The sequence below is a fragment of the Fringilla coelebs genome (genome assembly GCF_963513975.1).
Source record: "Fringilla coelebs genome assembly, chromosome: Z".
NCBI classification, from domain to species: domain Eukaryota; kingdom Metazoa; phylum Chordata; class Aves; order Passeriformes; family Fringillidae; genus Fringilla; species Fringilla coelebs.
Window position 1 is genome coordinate 15,003,851 of NC_140031.1, and position 12,432 is coordinate 15,016,282.

At 41.4% G+C, this 12,432-nt stretch overlaps 1 protein-coding gene across 1 annotated transcript; it reads left to right on the forward strand.

Moving 5' to 3' along the window:
- The first annotated feature begins 927 nt into the window (after nt 1-927).
- Nucleotides 928-5,585, forward strand: MRPS30 (mitochondrial ribosomal protein S30). Its single transcript, XM_084224795.1, has 5 exons — nt 928-1,626; nt 1,856-2,001; nt 3,061-3,163; nt 3,632-3,808; nt 5,113-5,585. The coding sequence occupies exons 1-5, from the start codon at nt 966-968 to the stop codon at nt 5,379-5,381; spliced, it is 1,356 nt and encodes a 451-aa protein (XP_084080921.1). The 5' UTR covers nt 928-965; the 3' UTR covers nt 5,382-5,585.
- The last annotated feature ends 6,847 nt before the right edge of the window (nt 5,586-12,432 follow it).

The following is a 12,432-nucleotide window of genomic DNA, read 5'->3' on the forward strand; positions in this document are numbered from 1 at the left end:
CATGCAGTTACTGTGGCATTCTTGCGGTGTCGGTATGCCACTTTTAGCTCATTTCACTTCACAAACAAAGGCCGTAGCAGATCATATTTTAGCAGAGTTTAATTCCTTTATTAAAGCCAGACGTTGCAGGCTGCGATGTCTCTGACAAGGAGTCATTTCAGTTTACACTCAGCGCTGCGGCTACCCGCACAGCCGGCCCTTCCCTGCAGCGGGCAGCGGCAGGCGGAGGCGCCCCGGCGGGGCCGGGCTCCTCGGGACACGGGGAGGCGGAAAGCCGGCTCCGAGCTGGGTCCTCTTCCCCAGTGGAAGGAGCTACGCTCCCTCGAGCCTTTTTAGCCAGGAACAGGACGGGAGAACACAGCCACCCACCGAGCCAGGGGGTGTTCAGCTGGGACATTCCGCGGAATTTCTTCACGGAAAGGGTGATAAGACACTGGGGAGGAACGGACTGCCCCGGGAGGCGGTGGAGTCCCCGTACCTGGGGGTATCTAGGGAAAAACGGCGTGGCACTCAGTGCCACGGTCTATTGCGATGGCGGTGTTCGGTCACAGCCACACTCGATAATCTCAGGGCTCTTTCCCAGCCCGGTCGGCTCTGTGGCTCCTAGCGCCACACCAGGCTCCCCGCGGGCAGACTCCACCTGCAGGGGGCCGGGGCGCTGCCGCCAGGCCCGGCACTTCCGGCCGCCTCTCGCTAAGCATCTTGGGAGCTGTAGTTCCCGCGCGAGAGAGGCCATGCTGCCCCTGTTGCACATGCGCAGGGGCTCCTCCTCGTCACGCCGCGGGGTCGCTCGGCGCCCTCTCGCCACGTGACTCCCAAGGCCCCGCCGCTTCCTGCCCGGCAGCCCCCGCTTCAGGAGAACCCGCCCGCCGACCGGAATTCGGGCCTATCACGTGGTCCCGCGAGGCCAATCAGCTGCCGCGGTGTGCGGACCCGGCCCCTCTGCCGGTCCGCCGTTTCGCGAGATGGCGGCGCTGGGGGCCCGGCGGCTGCTGCGGCCCGGCCGGCGCTGGTTCTCGGAGACGGTGCCCGGCGCTCCCTTGCCGCCCGCCAGCCCTCTCTACCCGCCTGTGGTGGCGTCCATCACGGCCAAGAGCAAAGCGGCCAAGTTGCGACGCCTGCAGCGCTTCAACCAGCGGGTGCACGCGGCGGCCACGGTGGAGGAGAAGCTGCGGCTGTACGGGAAGCTGCAGCGGCCCAAGTACATGGTGTATCCCCAGACCTTCGCCCTCAACGCCGACCGCTGGTACCGCAGTTTCACAAAAACCGTCTTAGTGCCGGGAATGCCCCCGAGAGCCGTGGCTGCGAAACCCCCGGTAGCGACGGCAGGAGCGACTTCCGAGACCGGCAGAGCCCCGGAGCCGAGAGCGGAGGCGCCGGGGGATGCGGAGGTGCAGGGGGCCTCAGCGGAGCCCTCAGCGGGAGCGGCGCCGTATCCGGATATCGGCGAGCTGCGCTCCCTCGCCTGCGACGCCCTTCTCCAGGAGAGCTTCTACCAGAGCAAGAAGCGGCCGTTCCTCTACCGTGACCAGGATCACACGCCCGGCCCCTTTCTCACGCAGCTCGTTTCCACCCTCGCCGCTTCCCTGTCCGGTCGCAACCCACTGCTGGCTGCTTCCTCCCTCGGTACGGAGCGGGTAAGGGGACGTGGGAGCCTTAGGGCGATAGTGCCAGTCTGCGAGCCGGCACGAGTGTCGCTGGTGTATCTCATTTGTTCAGACCGCCACTAGTAATTTGTTTCCATCCCTTACATGGATTTTGGGTGTTGTATGTCATTGCAGCTACACAGGAATTGGAGGGTTTTTAAATGCAAAAGGCGAATCACTGGTTTTTTGTTTTTGTTGTTCTGTTTCAGATCTAAACCCTGAAGTTAACTATTACTGGCATCATGGTAAGGAAGTTGTCGTTCATGGACGTCGAAAGGGTAGAGTTGATCCTGTGCGATTCCAAATAGATGATAACCCACACCTCCAGATCCGTGTACCAAAGCAGCTTCCCGAGGTGGGGATGTTTTCAACAGCAAGTTAATACCTTCCATTTTCACTTTCATTTCTCTCAGCCACTGAAAGCATACAGAGGTGGTCTGTGGAAGGCCTAGTTGATCGTTATGTAGCACATTTGGGTATTTTTTCAAGTCTTAATACCCTTTCTGTATTGTGGTAATGGCTTTGTAGGTTTTGAGCCAGTCTTGTGAACTTTTGATCCTTTTTTACTTTGAATTGCATGTTGTTATATTTAATTAAATTGAATTTTTAACATTCTCTGCTTGGAAACGAAGGGAAGAATGAGAAATGTGCCGTGGAATATTCTCACTGAAAGAGAATAATAGGAGTGGAGAAAAAAAATAAAAAATAAGTAAAAGCACATATAAACTGAACGTGAGCAATCCTGCCTGTTGTTGCTGCTTGGCAGTTGTTTTCTTGAATGCTCAAATTCGGTGGAAGTGTGTTGTGTTTCAATATTGTAATGTCTGTCTTGCAGGTTTATACACTAGTAGTTGTGTAGCCACTGAAGAGCTCTGTTGTCCAGTTTCCACCCCAAACAGAAAAGCATTATGTGTTCTGTAAATGTTTATGTTTACAGAACTTTTCACACAAGTTTTATGACTGACTTAGTTGTACAGTTTGCTTGTGTTAGTGTTATCAGGTGGTACAAACCTTGGCATTTGGGAAGAACTGTCTAGGCAATTAAAAATGTTGTGCAGTAAACGAAATCTGCAAAATTGGTCTGCAGGCTCAGGTTAGTTTATTGGCTGCTGATAGTAATTTTTTTACTCTTTCTCTATGGAAGCTAAAAGATGGTGACAAGTGGCAGCTTTTTTAGCTTTATATCACATTTTTTGTGTTGTGGAAAAATTAATGCAAGATGACTGTGCTAACACTCATCACAAGATGAGAATTTCTCTTGCAAGCAAATGAATTTCAGTTAAGGCTATCTGTATGATGTATGTAAGCAGGACTTGCACTTTCTGTTGTCTGACCAGGAAGTGGTGTATTACAGTGGACCTGATGTCAGAAATTGTCTTACGTCATGACTTTTCTTTATTCTGTTGTATTCAAGGTTGTACCCCTGGAGTCAGATCTTGGAGATGTTCCTGTTATTGATCACAAGCCATCCAAACTGCCATTGTTCAAAAAACAGTATGAAAATAAGGTATTTATAGGTAAGAGTTTTTAATTGTGAAATATTATCTTTTGTTTTGTAAAAAATCCCAACAACCCAATCAAACAAAAACCAACCCCAAAACTAATGCCACCTCAGTCTTTCTTCTCCCATCACCAGACAAAGTTCTGTATTTTTATTTATTAGTATAATGTATAAATATATGTATAGATCTCTATTGAGATGTCATGCTAGTTAGGCAATGGGGAGTAGCATTCTCCTGTGCATGCGGTACTGTGTGTCCAAATTTGCTTGAAGAAGTTTAGTTGACACAAAACTTTGAATTTTCATGCATTTCCAGAGAAATTTTAATTTTAGGATGTGGACTCTTTCCTTTTAGAAATAGGCAGCTCCTCACAGATCTACAGTTGGGGTTTTAACTTCAGAGTCTGATGGTGAAGATGTGTGTTTGTGCGTGTAATGAAGAGTGTTCTTTCTCTGACTGATAGTTTTGTTTTGGGGAGCGCAGGAACAAAGGTGGCAGATCCATGCTGTTATGGACATACCCAGTTCCATCTCCTTCCTGACAAACTGAAGCGGGAGAGGTTTATAAGGGAGCGTCTTGAGGATCAAATCGAGGTTGTTTATCGATCGAATGGAATTGCAAGTCTCTTTGCCTGGACAGCAGCACAAGCAATGTATCAAGGTGAGATAGTGTCAAGTATCAATGTATCAAGGTGTCAGTGCCTACTGTAAAGTTTTTTAACCTTTTCTCCCAAACACCTTTTTCTTGTGTTTCTTTTTCCTGAAGACCATTTTGTAAGTAAGTTTGCAGATGTAATTGAATTAATAAGAGAGTTAGTTAAGACTTGGAGTACGTGTATACAGGGGAATTAAATACAGAGAAAAATATTTTTCCATATATAATAGTAAGCCTGTACAAAAACCTCAATTGCTTTCACTTACTTTTTCCTCCTTAAGAGGGAAATGCAGTAGACATCAAGCAATTTTAGCTTTTTACCTTCTGAAACAACTGTGTTTCTTAGCCCTTGTTTCAGTAATTTCAATTCAATTAAAATACTAGGAATGAAAGAAAAATGTTAGCCACCTTACATTGGGATTGTATGCCTACATTTTTCTAAAAAAGTCCCAGAATACCTGGATGGTTAAATCAGATCAGTCTTTAACTTATTCTCGTAAATATAATTATTGTCTACTTTTAGTGCTAAGACACGTGATGGCTTGTAGTTTCACTTGAGAAACAATACATATAAGAAAATTCTTTGACTATAGTATATATTACTGGCTCTGCATCAATTTTTTTAATGTAGTGGGGTATTAGAAAGCTTCCTTTGTGGATATAAAATATTGAAGTTGAGTAAGTCTTGTCTTCAGAGTTGGTCGGCTGTGAACACGTAATGAGTTGTAAGGGCAGCATTATTCAAATTAAAAAATGTCTGTGTATATAGTACTGCACAAGCATAAGTATGTAAATATTTTTAACATACTGTTAGTGCTCCGTAGGGATTGTTTGAAACAGTAACACTTACTAACATAGTGTTCTTGGTGTCTGGTTAGTTACTATAGTCAGTTATGTTTGTGCATATATGTGCATGCTTTTGTCATTAAACAAATGCTCACTGCAGCTTGAGAGCGGTGAAATAGTAAAAAGACATTTTCCCTCGGCTCCTTTGCAGGACTTTGGATGTATTAGTAACTTAACTGTTTTGGAAAAGTCACTTGGCTGATGAGTGAGTGATTTTAATCAACTGTTGATAGGGAACTGGGTACAAAATGCAGGTATGCCTCTGTGTCCCTGATATAAGACTTATGGGTGATTGTGTTTTGGTTAGTCTGTATAAAAAATGCTTGTGTTGCTAAAGCAGACAAGATTTTTTCCCTGCTAGGTAGCGTCTGCAATTCCTAGAGTTTTTCTGTCTTTTGGGACTAGCGTTTAGGTGTTTGTGCTAATAGAAATCTTAAGTCCTGTTGTATTTGTTTATTTTGTAGGATTCTGGAGTGAAGCAGATGTGACTCGTCCTTTTGTATCACAGGCAGTAGTGACTGATGGAAAATATTTTGCTTTCTTTTGTTACCAGCTAAATACTTTAGCACTAACTGCAGAAACTATTAAAAACAACCCTCGGAAGAACATTTGTTGGGGTACCGACAGTAAGCCACTGTACGATGTTGTGGAAGATGGTAATGTGAAAGGCTTTAATGATGAAGTTCTGCTTCAGTTGGTTCATTTTCTACTAAACAGACCAAAAGAGTTGTAAATCATTAAACCAAACATTAAGTATGTGCCTAAACTTCATTGTGACTCCATGAAGTATAAGGTATGCCTTGCTTTAATCAGGTATTCGTCTAGGAAACACTATATACATATTTTATGTTATTTGGGCCTTCTTTCTCTTGTTTTTTAATGTATATTGTACACTGGCAAATAAACAGCTGGAATACTTAAAGTCTTTTGTATATTTACTCTTAAAAGCCTTTTCTGCTGATTCAGTGTCATGTGAGCATGTTTTTTAGCAGATCCACAGGTCCATGTTGAACTGTCACAGCAAAGTATTAATTCATATGACCAGCTGAGTATCACTAGGAAATAGCTGTCTTGATACTCAGCAGTAGTGATAAATTTCTAATTTTGTTCTTGAGTTCAATGCTTTTTCAGTCTAAAGAGAAAGTGAGCTCAGAATAAAAAGTTCCTTAATGAATGGTTGGCAATTTAGTTACACAGTAAGAGAAATCTTTAGGCATGGTGGTACAGACATGATGAAACTTGCTTCCGAAGATTGTGTTGTGGACATGCATACACAGTTTTAAGCTGTCACCTCCAGAGCCACCGAGAGAACTCTCAAATGCATTTGGAGTCTACAGTTTTCTCTAGTCTGGGTCCTTGATTTCAGCTGTTGGTATCTTGAATTTTCATTGCTGATACTTGAATGCCTTAGGAGTGTTTTTAATAGACCACAGCTGAGCCCCAGTCCCAGCCAGAGGATGTCTGAATTGTACAATTATGTACAATTGTACAACATTGTACAATTATGGAGTGGTTTGAGTTGGAAGGGACCATTAAGGGTAATTTATTTCAAGCCTGTAGTGAGCTGAGGCATCTTCAGCTAGATTGTGTTGCTTAGACCCCTCTTCATCCTAACTGTGAATGTTTCAGGGATGGGGCATCCATCTACCACCTCTCCGAGCAACCTGGTTTACCATGCTCATTGCAAAAAACTTCCTAGTGTATTTAGCTTGGATCAACCATCTTTAAGTTTAAAACATTACCCACATTGTCCTATTGAAACACACACTGCCAAGATATAATGACTGGTTGGGGGTATTTAGCTATCAACAAAGTGTAACTGGTTCTGAGGTAATTAAGTGTGCCTAGAATTTTACATAATTTCACCCACTCTACTTGACCTTTCTAGAATTTTCCTGTGTTCTTGAGAAGAGGCATGTAGTGTGTTGTTAATCAGAATGCTGAATCATTGAAATACTGGCCTGTGCATCTTGAGTATGAGCAACAACCCACTTTCTGTTGTAAAGTGGCTTACAAAGTGTTTTGTTAATTGAAAACCAGGTAGTTGTAGACCTTTATGTGACTGGGACTTTACTGTGTTGGAAAGCGTTGCCATTTTCTTCACCATCCAGAGATGAGGTAAGTAAGATGTGTACAAGCACTGTTATTTTTTAAGGGAAGTCTTTAATTGTTCTTTTTGTCTTAACAATGCATGACTGTTACCAGTTCTAATAACTCTGGAGCCATGGATTACATAAATGTTCCTTTTAGTAACAGAAAATAAACTGGGGGGTAAGAGTTGATTATAGAGAATGACCTGTGTCCTAGCTTAAGAGGGACTGGTTGATACTTGTCTGGTCTGATTAAGGGATGATACAAAATGAATGGAAGGATATGAAAAAAAGCAGTTGGATATTTAGACCCCATGGTAATTTTTACAGTTGTAATTTTACTTAATGTAACATACTACAGTGTGTAATTTATGTAACATATTGCAGGTGTAATATGTTACTCTCTTTGTCTTGATATTCACTTGAGTTGCATACAACTAGTGGTTGTGAAAACTCACAGCAACAGTCGAAGAAACTCCTGCTTCCCAGGGTTAAAAACCAGTAATTTTTCGGTGATTTGGCCTTTTGTCTATCCTGAGGCTTCAGCTGCAGTAGAGCAAGTTCAAAGAATTTTCCCTTGTGCAGCTTTCCTAGTGAGTGAAATATCGCTGTAGATGTGTCACCCAGTAGTAAAACCCAGTGTTGGGGCTCAGGCAGGAAGGCTTAGCATGAGCTGCCGTTCTAGTGAATGTGAAGCACCAACATAGCTTTCTTCAGCTTTCTGCAACAGGGGATACTCTGGAAAAACAGTGGGTGGCACTGTTTCACCTTCTGTTGGGAAAAAACTGACAGGCATTGTTCTACTTTTTTGTCACTGACTGACTAAGTTGAGATATTGTGATGTATGCAGCTTTGTACAGCAATATTTCATCTTCAAGGCCAGGTTGGAATGGGCTTAGAGAAAGCTGTTCTAGTGGAATGTGTCCCTGCTCATGGCAGGTGGGTAAGAACTAGATGTGTTTTAAGGTCCCTTCAAACCCAAACTATTTGATGATTCTGTGATCTTGTACTCATCTGTATAGGGGGCTTAATTCTGCCTTGATGTAATGATAAAGTGAGAAAAAAAAAGAGAAAAGCTCTGTTTTTGTTTTGGGGTTTTTTATTAAAGCTATTAGAAGCTAAAAAAATAGCTTAGAAGCTGCACTGTTCCTGTCCTTCAGCTTTGCTACCAGAAAGTCCCCATGATTGTACTTCTCTAAATCTCATGGGACCATCATTCTTTAGCACTTTTATATAGAGTTTGCTGATTAAAAGAAACCAAAAAAAGGTAATTCAAAATCACAGCTTGGAAATCTCCAAGTTTGGATCCTTTTTCCTGTATCAATTTCTGTTCAGGTCAAGTGGAGTGTAACACAAGGGAACATAAGCTAGAATCTAAAAATAAGATTGGGTTTTGCGTAATGAGGCAATTTTCTATAGTACTGAACTATTTATCTTAAAACTTATATCAACCTCAGGTGGATGACTGATCTTTAAAATTCTGCCTGTGTTGTTTCATATTATGAGGCTGGGAGTAGTGACTTCACGTGGAAAATTCAAGCAGGGAGGAAGAGCTGGCGGCCCCTGCTCAGGGTCATGTTTCACCAAGTTGTTGAGGTGGATAGCTCTGTGTCCTTTTAGATAGGAGAAGGAAAGAAGCTCCTTTCAGAAGGAGCTAGAATATTTATAGCCTGCTTGGTCATGTAGAAGTTGGCTGAAGTTTCTCCTGATAGTTCTTCTGTACTCAGGTTTTCTGTTGTTGGAGTAGACACACATTTTATTGCAGACAGAGATGAAGGTTTCCTTCTGGAGTTCCATGAAGTAGGTTTTTGCTAAGACAAGAGCAACTCTTGGAGTCACCCGGAGGTGAGCGAGTCTGTTGACAACTTGATATACTGGCAGTATACCTCTGATGGATGTAATGAAAGTAGCTTTCCAGTATAGTATTAAAGAAGCCCACCCTGTTCTCATTCTGGAAATACTGGTCATGAACTGTTGGAGGATGTTAGTAAATGGAGGCTACAGGGTTACAGGGTTTTTTTCCTCTAGTATACTGACAAAATGAAGTTTACTTGGTAAGTACACAGTAAAATAATTTTTTTAGAACTGCGTTTCTTGAAAGATCTGGCTGTCCTACAATCTAGAAGTAGGTTAAGAAGAGTTACAAGCTACAAGGAGTTAGTTTATGGCAACTACTAATACATTTATTAATGTGTGTTAAGGTGCAAAGGGAAGAAGTTGTGGACCTCACTACATAGTCCTACTGGACCAGGGGTTTACAGTTAAAGGGATTATTTATATTTAATTCGGAGTGAAGGAAGCCTAAAGTGTGCCATACTTTTCAGCTGGGCAACTAACCCGTTGGTCTCAAAACAGGAGGGTGAAGATGTGATGTTAAAAATTGTTTCCTTTGCTTTGAAGATAATCTGGGTACCAATATTACCATTGGTAACAGGGAGTTTATGGTGAGTTTATTCACAAACACTTAGAAAAACTCTTGAAGAAAGCAAACAGGCAGAACGCTTGACATGTACTTTTTTATGTCTCTGCAGGGCTAAATGCTGAATAGTTTATGCTGTTGGAAAGGTAAATAATTCTTTTATGCAGGACAGACAGCAGTTTTATGGTGTCTGCTCAGCTGTATTTACTTAAAAGTATCTGCAGTAATTTTTATCTATCCAGGTTTCTGCACAGTTAGAAACATTTTTTTTAGCTATATAGTCTGTGAGTGAGCATTCATTCCTCATCTTTGATAATTTTTGTCTTTTAATAACTATTTGAAGCTCAATTTATTGAACTAAGTATCTTACAGAATCTTCTCTGTATTACGTTTCTCATTCCTACTAAGTTATGCCTGATTTAATTTCTTTTAGAATGAAGAATTGATCTTAATGTGTCTCCTTTAAAGGAAATCTTCTATGTATTTCTTTCTTCTTTTTATGCTTGCAGCATTCCTTTAAACCAGTTATCAAGTCAGTACACTTTATCACTGCTCTCAAGGGACACAATACAGGATTGTTTTCACTATTGGAAAGCATCGCTTATAACACAAGACTGTCTGCAGTGCAAATATGCATGCTTTTTTCAGTGAGATGTCCCAATACAGGTTTACATTTCAACCTCAAATTTCATCCTGTAAAGGCTTTTTGTTTGTTTGGTTTTTTTTTTTTAAATCGGTTTCTGCCCAACACATATCTCTAGGTAATTGAAGGTGATTAGGTGTTGAAATTTTAAAACTCAGATTCTGTCATTGTTTAGCTTGGAGAAGAGAAGGCTCAGGAGAAATTTTATCAATGTGTATAGGATGGAAAGAAGTGAAAGAGATTTGGCTAGGCCTATTTCAGTTGTGTCCACTGAGAGGGCAAGAGGAAATGGCCAGAAATTGAAAACCTGGAAGTTCTCTTTGAAAGCTTTTGTTCGGTTGTTTTTTGTTTCTCTAATGGCAAGTGAACTCCAGAACGGATTGCTCTAAGAGGGGTGTGGAGTTTCCATCACTGGAAATACTTAAAACCAGATGGCTCAGTCCTGGGCGACCAGTTGTAGGTGACCCTACCCTGAGCAGGATGAGTGGACTAGACAACTGGCGTCTTCTAACTTTTACCACTCTGCAATTCTGTGGAAATAAATTACTGATCACCTTGTAGATCACGCACTATATGTAGGAGGAAACCATGTGCAATGATTCGGGTAAATAGTGGGTATTGACCTGGACCTTCCCTCTTCCAATCTTTGTGTGGCTGTCCATGTTTATGCATTTATTCAGTATAAATTTTACTTAATACACAGCTGCAAATTACTTACGGTACATCTTCCTTTCTTGACAGAGCGCTGACACCAAGAATACTGTTAAGACTATACACTGCATTTCTGTGTCTCCAGTTTTATCTCAAGGTATGTTTGTCTCCGAGCTTCTTATCAATACTGTACTTCCTTACATATGACCTTTGACAGGCCCAGATGTCTTCCCCATTTCAGAAGCCAGCATTAGGCAGTGGTGACTTGGTCCCTGTTACCTGTATAGGAGTGTTGGTTTGTTCTGCATACAAGCATAGATAGCAAATCCAAACATTTCCTGAAACTCCCAGTGGTAACTGCCAGAGTAGGACACCTCTCTTTCTGAATGTATGTAGTATTTTACCTGTGTGATTAATGATCCCCTCTAATCCAGTTATGGCTAAGAAGCTCATGTCAAATATTTTACTGTTGTTTCAGAAGAGCAGATATGCCTCCTCTCTGGAAAATCCTGTGCAAATACATAGACAGAACTTGCTGTAAAAAGCTTCTCAAGTTGATAATGAAAGCAAAGAAGAATGGGGAAAACAGCAATGCCTCTTCTTGGAGAAATTATCCAGTAGCATAAAGAAAAAATTGAGGTGGAGTTAAGAGTTATTATCCTTTTTGGTTGGATAATAAGATTTAGGTTTGTAACTCTGTTTACACAAAAGATATGCACTTAGATGATTTTATTTTATAACTTTAAAAGACATAAGATATAATTTTATATTGTTTCTTAATGACATATTATTGATTTGGAATGGGCTATTTTCATTATTATATGTTATTCTTATTTGGAACTGAATATTAAAAAAAAAACAACTTATAAACTTAATGTTTCAATTATGTAGGCTCCCACAGGGATTTTTTGAATGATATAATGGGTTTTATTCCTAAATCCTAGTAGTATTTTTAATTGAATTTTATTATAGATTTATCGGGTACACAGATATTTTGATGATTTTTGTACTTCTAAAGACACTAACCTGCCTTTTGAAAATGTTCCACCAGATTTCATTACAATACAAATCTAAATAAAGCATTTGTTTAGTCTGGGCAGTACAGAATTTCTGAAGCGTGCTGCTTTTCCCTCTTGTAAGCATATTGTTATGCTGACCATGAGCTGAATTAGAACACAGCCAGCCTGGCATTCAAGAGGTACTAAACAAAATCAACATAATGACTGTGTGTTTGGACAACTGCTGTCTCTGGAGATACACCTTTTCTGACAATGTCATATGTGCACAAAGAATTATGGCTTAACTATATTAACTCAACTATATTTTTGTTGCAAGCCATTGGATTGAATGTGTGGATGAATGGAAGGAGCTGGGCTAAAGTTTCAATGTCAAATGTGATATTGCCATTTTACCTTCCTTTTGAGAGATGCCTAGGAAAGGGCAGGATGGACTGAAGCACCTTCCCGAGTACAATTTGAGTTCAGTACTGTAAGGAAACATTTGGGAAGACATAGCCAAGTCACCAATAAGCAAGCTTTAAACTAAGTGAACTAAGAGTGAATTGTGCATTTTGCAACTGTATACAGAAATGTCTTTACAGGAGAGGATAGATTATTTACATGATCTAAAAGTTACCAACTTGAAAAATATTAGCTAGAGGGATTAAACCAATGCAAAGTGTGTGGCTCCATTGGTTAGGTAATAATATATTTGTTAAATATGAGATAAAGCATCTCTGGGCTAGACATGCTCTTACTAAAATTTGTGACCAAAATCGTACTGATACCCACTGGGGAGCAGATTGACTGAAAGAGGGGTCTGCTGTCAGGTGTGTGTTATGTGTTCAGAGACAGGGTGAGTCCAGACATTTGGAAGTTGTGTGTGGAGGAAAGGGTATGCATGGGAAGCCTGTAGCAATCAGGTGAAGGATTCTTAGAGAGACGCTTTTTTTGCTACCTTCATCCTTTCTACCCTCAGGCTT